Source organism: Chlamydomonas reinhardtii, chromosome 10, assembly GCF_000002595.2.
Source record: "Chlamydomonas reinhardtii strain CC-503 cw92 mt+ chromosome 10, whole genome shotgun sequence".
In the NCBI taxonomy this organism is placed as follows: Eukaryota; Viridiplantae; Chlorophyta; class Chlorophyceae; order Chlamydomonadales; family Chlamydomonadaceae; genus Chlamydomonas; species Chlamydomonas reinhardtii.
The window spans coordinates 4,919,355-4,937,214 of NC_057013.1; the positions used below are offsets into that span (position 1 = coordinate 4,919,355).

Sequence of the window (17,860 nt, forward strand, 5' to 3'; positions counted from 1 at the left end):
CTCACGACATGACGACAGTAATAGAAAGCCGAGGGTGACGCTGTGAAACCGCAGCGCCCATATTTATCTTCGTATGTTTATAGCAGTATAAAATGTCAACTTCAGCCTAGAAATAGCCATGGGCGGCGAAAAGGAAAAACGGACGGAGGAGGAGGAGGCGGAGCCCCGCGGAGCTATTGCGCAATGTTGCGAGAGCGTCAAAGTCGAGGTCACGGTGAGTACTTGACCGCAAGCTTGTCGACTGGTGATGGGCCCTTGGCGCAAGTTTTGCGCGGGTAGCCGTGGCCCAATGGCTTTGTGATGCTACCTCATCTTGAAAGATGATGACGTCGAGTTTCGGAGGTGGCCGATGCCAGGGACGTGTGAGTTCAGCGGCATGCACTCTTTCTGTCATCGCGCACGCGTGGCTTTTTTGCGGCGGTTCGGAGCGGTATATCGAAGGGGCTTTGGTAGTCGATGTGCGCGTTTGCCGCATAGTTTTGTTGCGTGACTATATGCCGCAGCGGCACTCGGCGTCTGCAGCCAGCGAACGGTGGGGCCTCAGAAGGCGTCCGGGTCAGCACCCCGTCATGCCCAGGCCCGCGCGGAGGCTCCTGTGGGCATCTGCGGGCTGGATTCCCCCCAACCTGAAGGCCGGGTATCGGGGGGAGGAGCACACCGCTGGCGGCCAGTTTCGCAGCGCAGCTGCACGTGCGCCGCCTCGGCACGGCCCTCGCCGGCGCCCCCGCCCGCCGCCCGCCCCCGCCCGCCCGCGTAACCCACACGAGTAGCATCCTCTTTAGGCGATGTGGGAGAGCGCCCTGTGTTTCTCGTTGAGACTGAACTTCCAAGCTGGTTCCGCTGCACGGGAGCGGGACACGCCGCCATGCCCCTCCCTCGGACTCTCGCCCCTGCTCCTCCCGCTCCTCTTCCTGTCCTTCCTGATTCGGCCCCGGCCCCTGCTTCTGATTCCACATTTCTTCCCGTTACACATCCCTCTGACAGGGCGCAATCCGCATTGTTCGCGGCTACCCCCAAGCCGTCATCTGGCCCCTGCTGCTGCTGGCAATCATATGGGGGCTGGTGAGGCTGAGCGCTTGATCACCCTGACGCTCGGTGATCAATGATTACTTGTTGATGCCGTTGCGATTCGGGATCAGCTTCTTGAGCGATGTGCGTGTGTGTGTATGACACGCGTGCGTCTGTGTGTGTCTGGTATGTCTGTTCGGGCTCTACTGTTACTGCTACTGCTTCAACTGCCGCTGCTGCCCCGCCGCCAAACGCGCCGCAACAACAGGGCATCTACGGCGTGACGCGCGTGGCCTCGAGCGTGGAGGACGGCGCACGGGTGCGTGCGGTACCGCCCCACCGTACCGCCGTACAGTTTTTTGTACAGCCTTGCAGTACAGCCTTGCAGTACTCCTTGCAGTACAGCCTTGCAATACTCCTTGCAGTACAGCCGCTGTGCCGCTTGCACCTTGCTTGGCACTCCACACCTCCGTGCACTGCGGGCCGGCGCGCACCTGCGCGGCAGGCACAGCCCCACGCGCGGTATCTTTCTACTGCACCCCGCACGTAGGCACGCCGACACAACTGCTCGCACACACACATGCACAACCCGTGCCCGTCTCCCCGTGAGCGCATCTGCTCTCCTCCTGACACGCCACTCTGCAGGGCCGCGCCGCTGCGGTGGCGCAGGCCGCGGCGGCGGCGCTGGAGCAGGCGGCGACGGCCGCCGCCGCGCCGGTGCTGGTGCTTGCGGAGCTGGCGGCGAGGCGGCCGGGCTGGCGCGAGGCGGCGGCGCTGTTTGAGAGCGTGGCGCCGGCTCTGGCGACGCAGGTGCGTGAGGCGCAGAGGTTTGTGAGGCCTCTTGGCTGGTGCTTGTGCTCTTGTGTGGATGTGTGTGGATGTCGGTGAATTGTGATACCGCGTGTGACTGCGTTTCCGTGTTTGTGCGCGGCAAGGTCTTGAAACAGCCTGGAACGCTCGCAACACCTATTGTCCGGCTCTCGGCCTGTCCCTTTGAGTCAATGACTATGACACAATTTCTGCATGTGCCTATTGTGACGCTGTGCTTTACAACCAACAACAAAACAATGGCCGCAGACGCCCAGTTCGGCGCTGCTGAGTCTGGATCTGGCGCCCGCCGGCGTCATCCGGGCGCAGTGGACGTCGTCGTCCGGCGGATCTGGATCCGGATCTGAATCTGAATCTGAATCTGGAATTGGATCCGACAACACCAGCAACAACATAAGCTCCAGGAGCAGCTTCAGCCACCTGGTCATCGGCCTCGACATCATCGATGGTGGGTCCTGGAGGGGCGCGGCTGGGGGCGGGGCGCGGTAGCCGTTCATGTGCAGAACGGAGTGATTAAATCACAAAGGGGGGAGTCGGAGGCCCTGGAGGGGGGGCCGGGGGCGGCGCACTAGGGGCCCGGTGAACGCCCGTGTGTGTTGGAGGGATTCGATGGGTGTGTCACGGGACCATGCAACGAGGGAGGGAGAGAGGCAGGCTAGGCAGGCAGGCACCGCGTGAGTTGTGTTCATCGGTAGAGAGCTGTCTGTCCATCGGAAGCATGTGAAACTCCAAATTCTGACGGCCCAAGGAAAACGTGCATGCCGATGCACCCATGCACCCCAGCCATCGTACCCGCCAACCGCCCGCTGCCCCCCGCCTCCCGCGCCTCCCTCCCTGCAGCTAGCACGGCCGTCGGCTACCGGCCTCCGCCGGAAATGCTCGCCGCGCTGAGGCACAGCAGCCGCAGCCCCTCCACCAGCACCAGCACCAGCACCAGCACCACCACCGGAACCACCACTACGAGCACCGCCTCCGGCACCACCACCTCTGGCACCACCGACGGCACCACCGACGGCTCCCCCCGGCCGTTGCTGCTGGGGCCGTACGCGCTGTCGGGCCGGCCGCGCGCCATGTGTGTGGCTAGCCCGGTGTGGCTGGCGGGAGTGGCAGAGAACGAGGTGAGGCGGGGCGCGTGGGGCGCCTGGGGCGCGTGGGGTGCGGGGAGTGGGAAGTGCGGCGGGGCGCGTGGGGTGCGTGGTGTGGGGCGGGGGCCGCAAGGGTGGGGCGGGGCCGGGGATGCGCTTCATCTGGCCACGTGAGGGGCTGCAGGCGGGGCGGCAGGTGTGGGGCTGCGATCAGATGGGGTCGGGGGGCTTGGGGGAATGGTACCTGGGGGTGCGTGTGGTGTCATGTGGCGGGCACCCCGAGTCGTGGATCCTGGCTCTGTGTACGTTGAGAAAGCACAAAGCAGAGGCTCGACACCATGCGTGCAAAATGCGGCAATACCTCTGTGTGTACGTGTGTTTCAAAGAGAAATAGTGTGTGAGTGTGTGTGTGTTGACCGCGTGTCCGTATGTGCCGGGTGCGCAGACGTGGGACCAGCTCGATACCCTCAACCCAACCTGCGGCTCCTCCTGCGCCTACAACGCCGCCAACCGGACCAAGCTCTGGGGCTTTGTGAGTGCGGTTGTGTGGTGGCCTGGTTGGGCACGACATGACAGGACATGATGAACGCGGGGCAGCTGGCGACACCGAGGAAGTCGTTAGGTTGGAACTCAGTGGCAGTGTGTGCCTGTGCGCTGTGTGATGTGTGCGTGTCAAACCCGAGCCCGTGCTTGCGCAAACGCTCCCACGCAGACGCTGGGCGTTCTGGATGTGGATGCGTTGGTGGTGGCGTCGGAGCTGCCGGAGCTCCTCCTGCAGGGCTACCGCTACCGCCTCACCGCCCCCGCGGCGTACTGGGTGGCTCCCGCACCCCCGGCAGCTACAGCCGCGGCGGCCAGCAACGGCAGTAGCAGCAGCAGCAGCAGCAGCCAAAGCGGCAGTAGCGGGGGTGGCGGTTGGGATACCACGGGCGCCACGGCCGGGGACGCTGTGGTGGTGGTGGCGGCGTCAGCGGGCGGGCAGCGGCGGCCGGTGACGGCGCACGTGACGCTGCAGGAGGCAGAGGTGGGGCTGGGTGTGTGGGTGTGTGGGTGGATGCGTGTACCTTAGTGCGACGGTGTCACGCATAGGATTGGGTGTTGTAGGATTGGGATTGGGATGCAGTGCCGTGTCACAAGCAACACAAACCGCCCCTCGCCCCTCCCCCCTCGTCCTCACCCTCCTTGCATCTGTCGCCTATGCCTGTGCGTTTCTAGATTGGCTTGGTTTGGTTTCGTATGGGCTGATATCTACAACCCCCTCGTCCTCACGCCGCCCCCAACCCCCTGCTGCGCCGCGCAGTGGACTCTAGAGCTGTCACCTGACAGCGACTCGGGCTGGCGTCCCACATGGTGTGTGCTCGTGTGCGTGTGTTAATGAACGAAACAAAAGTCCGCCCAGACGTGTGCGTGTGTGCGTGTGTGTGCATTTTTGTGCACACGTGTGTGTGTGTGGGGGGGGGGCGCCGAGGAGCGGTGGGGGATGGGTTGTAGCAGATGGGGCATGCCGGGGGAGCGGGCTAGCTGGGGTCGTGGAAGGCTGTATCCCCTTGAACTAGTTTGAACTAGAAAGACCTCACATGTTGCATGTACGGCTTCCTCAACGCTTTCAATCGGTTCATCATTTTGGGATGGGAATGGACTTACCGCTCCTCACACGCGCGCACGCGCACACGCGCACCGTCCTGCCCACAGGTACGCTGGCATGGTGGCGGGTGTGGTGTTGCTGGGCGCCGCGACGTCGGCGCTGCTGTTCGCGGCGCTGGTGAGCCGCCGCCGCCACCAGCTGCTGCTGCAGGTGCGGAAGCGGGAGGAAGGAGAGGCAGGGGAAGGAGGCGGGGAGGAAGGAGAGGCACGGGAAGGAGGCGGGGAAGGAGGCGGGGGAAGGAGAGGCGGGCGGAGGAGGCGGGCGGAGGAGGCGGGGGAAGGAGGCGGGGAAGGAGGCGGGGAAGGAGGCGGGGGAAGGAGGCGGGGAAGGAGGCGGGGAAGGAGGCGGGGGAAGGAGGCGGGGAAGGAGGCGGGGGAAGGAGGGGGGGGGGAAGGAGAGGCAGGGGAAGGAGGGAGGGGGAAGGGAGGCGGAGGAAGGAGAGGCGGGAGAAGGGAGGCGAATGGCGAGGCGGAGGAGGTGGCTAGGAAAGGCGAAGGATCTTTAGTGCAGTCAATGCAGGAGTGGGATTGTGCTTACCACGCACGCCGTGCCACCTCCACCGACCTACCTGCTGGGTCGCCTCCTGCGACACACAGATACATCACTTCGTTTGTTTTGTGTTTAACACACACACCATGTTCTGTGCGTATTGTTTTTTCCTTGTGCTTTTAACACACATCATGTCCTTGTGTTCCATGCTCCAAGCTTCCATGCATCCGTCCATGCATCCCTGTGCGCCTTGCTCTCACACACCTTGCAGGCGCTGCTGCCCAAGCAGCTGCTGGCGGACCTGCGCACTGAGGACGTGCAGGAGCTGGGGCGCCACAACATACACAGCGCCGGTAGGGGAGGGGCAGCATATGACACACGAACACACGCACACAGTCTTTGCGCTTTGTTTTCCTTGTGCTCTTTAACACACACACATACACACACATGTACTTAGTTTGTGCTGCTCTATGCGGACCGCTTCACATGCTTCTGCTATCTGTGACAACCACACATTGCTCCCTCGCTCGCTCGCTCGCTCACTACCTCGCCCGGCTGCCTCCTCGCAGACACGCCCGCCGACCTCATGCTGTCCATGCTGGCGGTGCTGCTGGACGGCGGCAGCCCAGACCTGCGCGACGTCGTGTTCCTGCGCACCGCACTGCTGTGAGAGAGAGGGAGAGAGAGCGCCTGCCTGTGGGGGGGTGGGAGGAACGGGAGAGGGGGCGGGAAGCGTGTGGGGTATGCGGTTGAGGTGCGGAGATGCGGGCGGGGGCGGGGCGGGAAGTTTGGGCGGGATGGGAAGGTGGCACGGGGTTGTCCCCGTGGGGTACGAGTGGGGTACGGTTATGTTGCTGGCGCAGTGAATGCGGGGGCCATGCCGTTGCCGTAGCTCGGGTTCATCTTGGTCCTGTGCGGCTGCCGCTGCTGCTTGATTGCTGGGCGATTGGCTTTACGCAGTCCCGCACCTTTTCCATTCCTTCGATCCTGCATAGTTGTGCCCAACGCCATCGCACCTTCACATGTTTGCGCCCCCTCACAGGCGCAACATGGACTTGTACCGGCCAATGGACCTGAGAGGCCAGATCAAGGGAGCGAACCTGGACGTGAGTGGGGGCGATGCCGTCGTGATGTGGCGGGTGGCGTGCCGTGTGGCATGTGGCGTGTGTTACGGTTCCTGTACGTTGTTGGTGCCTCTGCTTGTGTTGCTCCAGCCCGCAGCAGCTCTGTGGGCAGTGCACTGTGCGGCGTCCCAGGCGGCGGCGGTCCGGCGGCCACCTATGCCCCGGGCTGTGGCGGCTCGACTTCTCGCTGTGCTGGCCCTCCTTACTCGCGTTGCCCTAACTTCGCAACCCTCCCTCCCCCAAGTTTGTCTACCGTCTACCATTTCCATCTACCAATCGTCATTGTAACGCTTCCATCCCTCCCGCGCAGACCGACGTCATGGCAGCTCTGATGCGGCAGCTAGGCAACGACGACGGCGGCGGGACCGGCGGCGGCGCCGCCGCCGGCCGCCGCGGCGACCTTTCGCGTGATGACGGCGGCGAACAGCCGCTTTTGGACACCTTGGATCTAGCCAACATGGGTCTGGCGGGCGCGTTTGGCGGCCTGCATGGCGGCGGCGGCGGCGGCGCTGGCGGCGGCGGTGGCGCCGGCGCCGCCACTGGCGACGGCAGCGCGCTCGCGTCGCTCATAGACACGCTCAGCCTGGGCCAGCCGTCCGTCACGTGCGACACGCTGGCGGGCGCGCTCGCGTACATCCTGGCGCCGCCGGGCGCCGGCGGCGCCGCCGACTCGTTGGCGGCGCGGCCGCGGCCGCTGACGGCGTCGGGCGCGGCGGCGGCGGCGGCGGCGGCGCCGGCGCCGGCATCGGTCGCGGGCGGCGCTGGCGGCGCGTCGCAAGCGCCGCGGCTGACGTGTCCTGCGTTGTTGGATGCGTTGGAGGAGGACGAGATACTGCCGCTGGGCCGCCAGGCATGCAGCGCGCTGCCGACCTCGCCGTCGGCGCCGCCGCCAGTGGTGCCGCCGCCGCCGCCGCCGCCGCAGCTGCCGGCGGGTCTGGTGCAGGGTCTCAAGCGCCTCAAGACGGGGGGCGGCGCGGGTGCGGGTGTGGGTGCGGGCGCGGCTGCGTCTGGGCCGTTGCCGTTTGAACGCGACCTGCTGTTGCTTGAGGCGGCAGGGTACAGCACCGGTGGCGGCGGCGGCGGCACGAATGGTGTGTTGCCGCTGCAGCCGTCGCTGCCTTCGCCGCTGCTGATGCCGACGCTCTCCACGGGTGGTCTGGTGGGCGCGGCGGCGCCGCCGGCTGGCGGTGCAGCCATCAGCGGCGGCGGCGGCGGCGGCGGCGGCGGCGGCGGCGGCGGCGGCGGCTCATCAGGTGCCAAACGCAAGAGCACATTGATTCGTGACGTGGGCGGCTCGCTCCGCCTGGGACTGCGTGGGCGGGGCACGGGGACGTTTGGGTCCACCAACGACCTAGTCGGCATGGAGGGAGCGGCGGCGGCGGCGGCGGCGCGGGAGGGCGGCGCCGGCGGCGGTGGATGCGGCGGCGGCGGCATGGCGGCGCACTCCAACCTGCTGGTGGCTGCTCATCCGTGTCAGCCGTCGCCGTTGTCTGCCACCCCCGATCCCGGCCACCACCAGCAGCACCTACAGCAGCAGATGCAGCAGCAGCTGCAGCCGCCCGCTAGGTCGGGCAGCGCGCTGGCAGACAGCCAAGGCGGCGGCGGCGGCGGCGGCGGCGGCGGCGGCGGCGGCGGCGGCGGGCCGCTTCGCACCGCGGCGGCCTCGCTCGCCGCCCAGGTCGGTGACCGACAGGCCTTGCACCGACTCAACAGCAGCGGGTCGAGGGATCCTCCGGTGGCGGCGGCGGTGAACTCGCAGATTTCTAATCTAGGTCTAGGCGGCGGCGGTGGTGGCGGCGGCGTTGGTAACGGCCTGGCGGCGTCCACGATGGCGATGGAGGTGGCGCCGGCAGTCGTCAGTACGAGCGGCGGCGGCGTGGCAAACCTGAGGACACGCCTTGCGACGACGCTGGGGCTGGTGTCGGTTTCCTCGCCGACTGCAAAGGCGGCGGCGGCGGCAGCGGCGGCGGCTGCATTGGCGGCGCCGCCGCTGCCGGGCGTGCTTACGCTGGTGGCGGCGGTGTCAGCGACGGATTCGCCACGCCAGCGGCCGCGGACGCCGCCGTCTCCGCCGCCGGTGCCGCCGCCGGTGCCGCCGCCGCCGCCGCCGGTGATCGAGGAGGTGCGAACTGCTGTGTGCTGTGTCCTGGGGTGGTTGCTGGTCTTGGGCGAAACTGCGGCAGCTAGCAAGCGTGTTTGTGTTGAAAGGAAAGCATTGCGTGATTGCGTCTGTGCTGGCTTGTGGACTATGGCTGTTGTATGTGCGGCGGCGTTCAAGGCTTACGTTCGCTCTGTGCCTGCCTGCATTGTGCGCGCTCCCCTCAGTCCTTACTACCTGCGTCCCTCCCCGCACCCACCGCTAGTTTAGCTTGGTTCGGTTTAGGTTGGGCTGGTATTTACAACCCACCCGCCTCACCACCACCACCACCACCACCCCGCAGGTGGAGCGGCTGCTGTCGCTGTCGGACGGCTGGCAGTTCAACACCTGGGCGCTGCACGAGGCCACACACGGCCACGCGTTGTCGGCACTGGGCTTCTACCTGCTGCAGAGGTTAGGCGGGGAGGGGGGGGGCCTCACAGGGGGGTGCAGGTGCGAGGGCGCATGCCGCGACGTAGCGCCTCCCCCAACTGGACGTGACTTTTGCACTTGATACTTTAAGCACTCCGTTCTCCACATGAACGACCACCCTCTCCCCCGCGTCCGTGGACGCCTTCCCCGCTCATCGCCAAACCTCCTCTGCAGCACATCTGCTCACTTGTCCCTCCCACACCCGCCTGTCCTCCCCCAGTCTTCAGTGCACCCTTTTCCAAGCATCCTGGCACCCCTTCCCCCCACCCACCCACCCACCCCACTGCACAGGGAGGGCCTGCTGGACCACTTCCGCATCAAGCCTGTCACCATGGCCCGGTGAGGCAGGGCGAGGCGGTGGGGTGGGCGAGCCGCGTGCACACAACACGCACACACACACACACACACACACACACACACACACACACACACACATCTGCATCCCCTCTGCCCCTTGCGCCCTCCCGCCTCCCGCCCCCTACCCACCGCCTAGCGCCTCCCCTGCCCCCCACCTAATCATGAATGTAACCCCCTCCCGCCTTCCCCTCCCCCTCCCGCCCCCCCCCAAATACACCCACACAGGCTGCTGCGCGCCGTGGAGTCGGGCTACCTGGACCAGCCCTACCACAACGCCTGCCACGCCGCCGACGTGCTGCAGACACTGCACGTGCTGGTGCATGGGGCGCAGCTGCAGGTGCGTGGGGCTGAGCAGCGGGGGGGGGGAGGAGAGGGGGGTTGTAAATGCCAGCCCGAACAAAAGCAAACCAAGCCAAACTGGAGGAGCACAGGCGGAGGCGACAGGTGCAAGCGAGAATACTTTTGGTGGAAGGGGAGGGGTGGCAGGTGGAGAGGTGCCTGGGTGGATGGGTGGGTGGGTGGGGCCGGCACGGGGATCTGGAGGGCGGGAGGCGAGCGGGCACACGGACGGGGCTCGGGCTCTGTCCGCTTAATTACAACTGGCGGCGGCTGCTGACATGAATGGCCGGCCCCGCCGCCGCGGCTTGCGCCTACGTGCCTACGTGCCTACCTGCCCACGTGCCCACGTGCGTGCTCACCTGCTCGCCTGCTCTCAGGCGCACTACATGGACAAGCTGGGACTGCTGGCGTCCTACTTCGCGGCGGTGAGGGCTTTTGGGGTTGGTCGCCATGTGCAAGTCAAGCGAAGGGGCCGAAGGCTATGGGTTTGCGCTTAGGCTATGGGTTTGTTGCAGCGTTCCGCATGCTTGTATTATTTGGATAATTCGGGCTTCACCGGGTTGTAGCGTACCGTCTACGCACATGCGCGTGCGTTCGCGCCATGCCGTTTGCTAGCGCCGCCCTCACCGGCGCAGGCACGGTGCTGGCCCTGCGCCCTTTTATGTTTTTCCATTCTAACTTTGTGTGTTTCCCTGACACCATGCACACACGCACACACACACACACACACAGATTGTGCACGATCACGGCCACCCCGGTCTCACCAACGACTTCCTCATCGCCACACACGACCCACTGGCGCTCAGATACAACGACCGTGAGTGGCCCGAGTGGTGTTTTGGGGTGGGGTTGTGGGGTTGTAAATACCAGCCCAAACTAAACCAGACCAAGCCAAACCAGCGGAGCGTGGGAGCGGGAAAATGGCGAGGGGCTTGCAAGCAGTAGTCGGTTCTGTGGGTGGGAACTGAGGTGCTATTGGGGCTGTATGCTGTGCTTTTCTTCGTCCCATTTCCAGTGTCGCTCGCACACAGTCCCACTTGAGCGAGTGCGCCCTGAGCCCCCCAGTGGCCCTAGCTTACCTCTTGTTTTCCCCCTTCACGCCACAACGCCCGCGTACACGCACACGCACACGCACACGCACACGCACACACACACACACACACACACACACACTGTCTTTGCGCTATGTTTTCCTTGTGCTCTTGAACACACACACACACACACACACACACACACACACACACACACAAACACACACACACACACACACACACGCATACACACTGCCACTCGTACACGCAGGCTCGCCGCTGGAGAACCACCACGCCGCCAGCGCCTTTGCGCTGCTGGCGGAGCGGCCCGAGCTGGACATCACCGCGGGACTGCCGCCGCCGGAGCGCGCGGCGTTCAGGAAGCAGGTGCGGCGGCGGCTGCGGCGGCGGCGGCGTGCCTTGGCGGGCGCTTGTTTGCTTCATTGACTGCGGCAAAGGGGGTGGTGTGCGTGCTATTGATATCCAGCCTACACGTTCATGTCGCTCGACGCTCGCTGTTTCGTCCGTGCAGCGCCACCATTGCACAGGTGCAACAGCACGCAGTAGAACACGTCGGACCTACACACACACACATTTTTCACTTCCTAAACTAACTCCCTTTTGCTCCCTTCACACACACACACACACACACACACACACACACACAGGTCATCGAGATGGTTCTGGGCACCGACATGAAACAGCACTTCGCCATCCTGTCCCACTTCAACACCACGCACCGACTGGCCAGCTACGTCCAGGGCTCCCACCACTATCACCACGGAGGGGGAGGGGGAGGTGCTGCGGGGGCGGCAGCAGGGGGCGCCAGCGGTGGAGGCGGCGGAGGGGCAGCAGGGGCCGGCGGCCTGACGTCGGGCGGAGGCGGACACAGCGGCGGCGCAGCGGCGGGGGCGGGCAGCGGGGGAGGACGCACGCGCATGCACACGTAAGCTGGGCTGCGTATGCTGTGGTTTTTTTGTACGTGTGGTGTCGCGTTTGTCGTGTTTTGCGGCTGCTAGGACCCGCACGTGTTGCTACGGGTGCTGCAGTAATCTGGCACGGATTGTGTGTGTGCCACGTGTCGCTACCACCGTGTGTGTTCCGTCCGCACAGGAGCGAGGACCACCACCAAGGCAACGGCATCTCTCCGGGTGGGGGGTCTGCAGCAGCAGGGGCGGCGGCAGGGCCGGAGCCGGCGGCGCCCAAGCCCCTGGACGACGCCGAGAGGATGCTGAGCCTACAGGTGCGGCCACCCGCCCGCCCGTCCGGGCATGGATGGGCTTCTTGCCCTCACCGCACGTGTTGCGGCGCCGAGCCGCACCCCTTACTTACCTGCCTGCCTGCCTGCCCGCCTGCCTGCCTCCCTGCCACTCGCCATGGATTCCCATCACCGCGCGCGCGGGCACACACACACACTACCTTGTACTCCCTTCCCTTACGCTCGCTCACACTCTCACGCACACACACGCACACACACACACACACACACTCTCTCTCTCTCACGCACACACACGCCCGACCGCCCCCACACACACACACACACACACACACACAACCCCACTAGATCGCGCTCAAGGTGGCTGACATCGGGCACCTGGGCGAGGAGCTGCCGGTGCACTGCCGCTGGCTGGGCGTGCTGGAGGAGGAGTTCTTCAGCCAGGGCGACAGGGAGCAGGCGCGGGGCCTGCCCATCAGCCCCCTGTTCGACCGCACCAAGCAGGGCGTCAGCAAGAGCCAGGGTGGGTCCAGGTCCGAATTCTAGCTAGCTGTAATGGGAGTGAGGTGACAGGCTCGGTCATACTATTGCGATTTACTCGGGAAAAGGTTAGCCAGGGTGAGGGCTGGACTGGACCGGACAAGACCTTGCGTGTTGAGCGCACGTCCGCGCTGCGCACGGTCGCTTCTTTTGCAAGGACCGACAACAACAATGCAAATGCCGCCAAGCGAGCGGGTAGTAACACGGTAGCTTATGTTGTGCATGCGTGTGCTGACTGCTGCTGCCGCCCTCCGCGTGTGCCCTGCAGTGGGCTTCTACGAGTTCGTGGCGCTGCCGCTCTGCCACGCCCTGTGCGCCGCCTTCCCCGGCGCCGCGCCGCTCATGCACCACTTCCTGCACAACTACCACCACTGGAAGGCCGTGGACGCCAAAGCCGCGGAGGCGGCGCGCGGGGCGGCGGCGGCGCCGCCGCCGCCGCATGCAAGCAGCAGCGGTGCCGGCGCGCCTCCGGCGGCGCCGGCGACAGCAGCGGCCGCCACTACTCAGAACGGCGGCTCCGCTGCCAACGGTTTGCTCACGGCAGCCAGCGCCGGTGCCGCCACTGGCGGCGGCGGCGGCGGCGGCGGCGGCGGCGTGGTCTCGGGCAGCCCGGCGGCAGTTCAGATACGCACCGCGGCCAGCGCACCCACACCAGCGACCTGCCAGGCGGCGCCCTCGGCACCTGCTACGGGCGCTGCTGGTGCTGCTGCGTCTGCTGCTCCCTCTGTAGCGCCTGCTACTGCCACCGCAAGTCCGGCGGCGGCGGCGGCTGCTGCTGCTGCTACTGCCGTGGATTCCGCGGTGGTGACGGTTCTTGTCGCGGACGAGTCAGGCGACTCGTGTACACCAGCAGCGCAGCAGTAGCAGCTGCAGCGGCTGTGGCAGTAGCAGCAGCGGCGGCGGCGGCGGCAGTAGCAGGGGCTGTCATTGCGGCGGCGGCGGCAGCGGCAGTGGTACGAAGGCCAGCACTGCCGGCCAGCAGCTGAGTTGGTGAGCGTTGGTGAGCGTTCAAGAAGAAGCATTGCAAGGTGAATGCCGATAGCTTTACACCTGGCGTGCTCCAAAGCAGCCGTGCAAGAAGACCTTCACATTGGCACAAACGACTTGCAAGGACCAAAAGCAAAGCCGATTCGACCGCCCATATGAAGACCGGCGCGCTGGTGAACAATAAGATAGATGTCTGCAGGACTGCAAAGCTGCGTATGTACATTGTCGCACATGTCGGCGTTCTGGTGTTGGCTGAACGCCGGCAATATCAGAACGCCTGGCTGGCTGGCTGGCTGGCTGGCTGGCTGGGCCAGGATGACTTAACGCGGCATGCTTACTTTGGCCATGCCTCATGTCTCATATTGTGCGGCAGTAGAATAGCTGCTGATTGTTCGTGGATGGATCATGATGCGTGCGCAATTGTCGAGGTCGCGGGGCAAAAGTGAAACTTGCTTCTGTGTCTCGGGCCGAGCGCACCTCAGCAAAGTACGGTGGCCAGGGATAGATGAGTGACAGGGGCAATCGGGCATAACATGCCTCATGCAGTCATGCTGCTATGCGGCTATGCTGCTTTTCCGTGAGCTCCCAAGAGAGCTCGCCGCTGCGTCAAATGCGACCGCATGAGCGTGTCCATGAGTACACTTCCTTGCTGCACGGCTGTGTGGTGTGAAAGTGGATTTGTGCATGCCTACCTTGAACCAGAGGGTTAGTCACCCGGAAAGTTTGGAATGACGGCCAGGGGTGAGGATGAAGGACTTGTCGTTCCTGGGGCAACAACGGAAGTAGTTTGGCTTAGCACGGCCGGTTAACTGCTTAATGACGAGTGTGGTGGGAACGAATGCGTACGTAGACCAGAGCGGACGGCGGAGTGGGCTTGCAGGCGGCACGAGAGTAGGCAGTCAGTAGCGCAAGTTGCGAATTCACATGTTACCTCGTAACCGACGATAAACGCTGTGGACGGTCGCGCCCATGGCTGGCTGACAGAAAGCGGCTGCTGTATTGGGATGGCTGGGCTGGGCGACGGCGGCCGGGCGTTGCTTGGGACTACCAGAAAGGATGCGCCCGAAACCAACCTGGAGAACACCAGGTTGCTTGCGTGGCGAGGGCGTGGGAGAACGGGTGGAGTGCTGGGGATGTGGATCTTATGAGCGGCTGATAAATGGCGGGTACTCGGTATCGTGGTTCGTAACAGCAGTCGCAAACACACGCGCATTTTTTAGGATGGGCTGAGCCCCCCCAGCGCAGCGTTCCAGGGGGGGGGCGAAGCCCCCCAGGAACACCCCTGTCCGTGGCTGGTGGCTGGTGCGTCGGCAAAACGGACTGTGCACCCCACCCAACCGGCCATGTCCGGATTTGCGGGGATGCCAAAGGCCCCCAACATAGAGGCGTGTGCTTAGTAGGCGCCCGCGTCAAGGTGGCTGGGTTGATAACGACCCGGGATCAGCCCTTTTCCTGCCATAAGGCAGCCACCTCCTTGTTTAGGATGGAGGTTCTCGATGAAAGAAGAGTTTGCTGTCGTGCGAGCGACGCTGGCAATATTGCAGCACCACACGGTACTCAAATCACGCGCAGGGCTGGATGGAACAGTCACGCACGTGCGCACTCGGCAAATGCTCGTGATGATGACGGATGCTATGCATATGTTATGATGCGATTTGAAGCTGCCCTCGCGCGGCGCGGCTCAGGCCGGGTTGTCAGCTTGCATCGCGCCGCTCTCTACTGGTTGACTTGAAATCGCGTGTGTGGTGATGAAGGGAGGCGCTAGTTGCGAGACGCTGCATGCAGAGCTCGCGCTCTCACGCGTGGGGTTTATAGGGGTGTCCACAGGTGTTTGTGGGTAGCATGGCAGGCACTGCATATGGTGATAGTGGTGGTATGGTGATATGATCGTGATGGTGATTGGTGATGGTGACGATGCTTCTCAGTTGCTGCACGCCGCGCATGGCATGTGGCGAGCGCAATCACTATTGTTGTTATTCAAGTTCTTGCTTCATCTGGTATGACGATAGCACTGTATGCGTGCACTTTTGAGGGAGGGGGGTATTAGGAATGGGATTGGGGCACGTGCACGCGCCTGCGCGGAAGTACACGCGTGATGCGGCGCGGCGCTCAAAGGCGGCGATTGCATTACCTGGTTGAGGGATGGCTCCTGGTAGTTGTGGACTGCGGAGAAGGAGTCGAAACAGCCGACGGCAGCATCTGTTGGGCCCTTGGTAGCAGCGCAATGGAGGAGGGGGGGCGGAGGTAGGGCCCGGCCGCTGAGGCCGCTGAGGCCACTGGCGATACGGTGCGGCTGGGTGCACGCGCGGTCGCCAGCCTTACACGCCCGGTGCCGGTCATGCATGCGCAAGCCCTGCTTGTAACGGAAGTGTGAATTGAGAGAGGCGCTGCTTTGCACGGTGCTGGGGACAGCTCAACTAGCACATTACGATACCGCAGATGTTATTATTACTGGCAAACACAGAAATTCGTGTGCCCGCCGTGCCGGCACGTCCACTGTGCGTGTCTTGGAAGCGGCAACTACGGACGAAAAGAATGCAACACGGCCTCCATGATTTCCTAGCGCCACAGGCAGCTCCGCAGCTAGCTGTCAACCAACAAAACTCCGCAACCACCTCGCACATCAGCCACACACACACATCTATCATACACACAACACGCCTGCATACGTCACCGCGGCCCGCAGCCTAGCCCGCAGCACTTCATGCCCCCCCCCAGCACACACACTCACACAGTCACACTGCCCTGTGCTTGGCTGCTTGCTTGCTTACGATAATGCCTGGCGGGTGCGTGGGGGCCTCTGGATAATCGCCGCGGGAGCGCCTTCGCCACGGCGGGTTCCGGCGGGTTGCAGTCTTACCGTACTTCCAAGTTCGGTCCCCGGCTACCGAACTGCCGAAACGGCCCCTGCGGTTGCTGCCCAGACGCCCCGCCCGGCCCTAATCTTAGCAGTAGCCAGACGCAACCAGCCAGAAGCAGCAGCAGTCCACTCGAGGCCGGTGGTGTGGAGAGCAAAAGCATGCATGGTTTCCCGCCGCGGACCTCATCAAGCCGTACCCCAAGCCGCACAAGCAACAAACAAGCAGCACACTTTGAACCCGCCGAAACCTCGCCAACCTGATGTTAGTTTGCCAGCCAGGCCCCACGACGCAACCGCGGTATCAACTCAATATGGAAACGCAATCTGCCTCCTTCTCTTGCCGCCTCCAAACATACATAACGGCATCGTCGCAGCCTGCCGCACGTAGCTCTCACGCGAACTGCTGCTGCTGCTGCTGCTGCTTCTGTGCGCGGCGCATCATGCGCTCAATGCTGTCCCGCAGGCTCTCTCGTGCGCGGCGGACGTCCTCAAAGCCCGGGCCGCTGCCGCCGTCAGCGCTGTCCTGTAATGTTGATGGTGTCGGCGGTGTGGGGTGTTGTGGTGGTGGGGCGTGTGGTGGTCAAGCCGTGGGGGTAGCGACACGCGCACGACGCGAAAAATAGATAAACCTTCATCCTGGGACAGCTCCAACTAACGCCCAACTAACTCGTGTACGGCACCCCCACCCCCCTCAGCCGTACAGGAGTCTGGGCGGTAGTTGGGCAGCTGCACGACACGGAGCTGACAGTTGGGTGCGCTGACGGTTGGGAAGCTGCCTGCCTGGGGTGACGAGCACAGTAGCTGACGCGAGTTGGGTAGCTGCACGAGTGGGAGCGGGTGTTTGTGAGGGCGGCCGGCTGGGAAGCTGCGGCTGACGCTGCGGCTGAGCGCGCGGGGCTGGCTGTTGGTGCGCGGCGCGGCTGGGAAGGGCTAGTTGCGCACGGCGCCGGCTGGGAAGGCGCGTGCCGCGCTGGTTGGCGTGCCCCGGCCCTGTCGTGTCATTCTGCCGGCTTTGCACGGCGCCGCCACCGGTCACACCACTAATGGCGGGACAGGTGGCGGAGACATTCATAACCGGCAGAATGACACGACACCGGCCGCCCTGCATGCTTGGCGGGCCAGTACCCAGTTGGCCCACAATCCAGTTGCAAAGGCCGCGGCAACCCACGAGATACCGAAAGCCAGTCCAGGTGTTGAATGTTTGGCAGGCCGGCGGCACCGCCGCACAGCCCAACGGTCGGGGCACAAACCCAGCCCAAGCCAAGGCGTTCACAGACCGCAAGCACTTCCTGATATACACCCAGCCCATGTACCTCACAGCACCTCAAGGAAGGCACGGATGCCACGTGCCTGGGGCACGGGCCAGCAACCCGTCCAGGAGCTCCGGTTGTCACCTCACCAAGAGCGCCGAATGCGCGTCAGCAAACTTCCAGCCAGCCAGCAACTCGTCGGTAGTAACTCCGGCGTTCGACCAGCCGCGCACTCTTGCCCTGCCGCTGCCAATTGTTTGCCATTTGGGAATCAGCTGCACCCTACGGGACTTTGTGTGCCATGTAATCCTTGGGCATGCGCGCCAGACTCAAACTGAGCCGCGCTCAGCCATCTAATATGATTGGGGGAGCCCAACGGGGACAACACCTGCTGCTGACATGTTGCTTGTCGTGATTGGGGAAGGGGACCTCTTGGTGAGGTGTGTGATGGGAGCAAATACAAGCAGTACATTTGCCCAAGGCGAGCAGTGCGCTAAAATAATTTCGCGACCAATGAATTTCGCCCCATCCC

The 17,860-nt window shown here is 64.3% G+C and overlaps 2 protein-coding genes across 2 annotated transcripts; one reads left to right on the plus strand and one right to left on the minus strand.

The window, feature by feature from the left end:
* Positions 1 to 42: 42 nt before the first annotated feature.
* Positions 43 to 15,593, plus strand: CHLRE_10g454900v5 (uncharacterized protein). Its single transcript, XM_043067039.1, has 24 exons — positions 43 to 214; positions 985 to 1,062; positions 1,277 to 1,327; positions 1,654 to 1,818; positions 2,086 to 2,284; positions 2,677 to 2,954; positions 3,367 to 3,453; positions 3,634 to 3,945; positions 4,222 to 4,271; positions 4,614 to 4,716; positions 5,327 to 5,408; positions 5,625 to 5,721; positions 6,098 to 6,161; positions 6,490 to 8,301; positions 8,621 to 8,730; positions 9,040 to 9,087; positions 9,331 to 9,442; positions 9,822 to 9,869; positions 10,177 to 10,261; positions 10,747 to 10,862; positions 11,144 to 11,421; positions 11,589 to 11,718; positions 12,040 to 12,214; positions 12,500 to 15,593. The coding sequence occupies exons 1-24, from the start codon at positions 119 to 121 to the stop codon at positions 13,093 to 13,095; spliced, it is 5,172 nt and encodes a 1,723-aa protein (XP_042920436.1). The 5' UTR covers positions 43 to 118; the 3' UTR covers positions 13,096 to 15,593.
* An 8-nt stretch (positions 15,594 to 15,601) lies between these two features.
* On the minus strand, positions 15,602 to 17,822 carry CHLRE_10g454951v5 (uncharacterized protein). Its single transcript, XM_043067040.1, has 2 exons — positions 17,478 to 17,822; positions 15,602 to 16,601 (listed from the first exon to the last, which is right to left on the minus strand). The coding sequence occupies exon 1, from the start codon at positions 17,798 to 17,800 to the stop codon at positions 17,600 to 17,602; it is 201 nt and encodes a 66-aa protein (XP_042920437.1). The 5' UTR covers positions 17,801 to 17,822; the 3' UTR covers positions 15,602 to 16,601; positions 17,478 to 17,599.
* Between the last annotated feature and the right edge of the window lie 38 nt (positions 17,823 to 17,860).

What these genes read in the sequence shown, in the direction of transcription:
- CHLRE_10g454900v5 (XM_043067039.1), top strand. Translation starts at nt 119, where the DNA reads ATGGGCGGCGAAAAGGAAAAACGGACGGAGGAGGAGGAGGCGGAGCCC. An exon ending in CCACAACATACACAGCGCCG is followed by an intron (nt 5,409 to 5,624) that starts GTAGGGGAGGGG and finishes GCCTCCTCGCAG; the next exon opens with ACACGCCCGCCGACCTCATG. An exon ending in AGAGGATGCTGAGCCTACAG is followed by an intron (nt 11,719 to 12,039) that starts GTGCGGCCACCC and finishes CAACCCCACTAG; the next exon opens with ATCGCGCTCAAGGTGGCTGA.
- CHLRE_10g454951v5 (XM_043067040.1), bottom strand. Translation starts at nt 17,800, where the DNA reads ATGTACTGCTTGTATTTGCTCCCATCACACACCTCACCAAGAGGTCCC.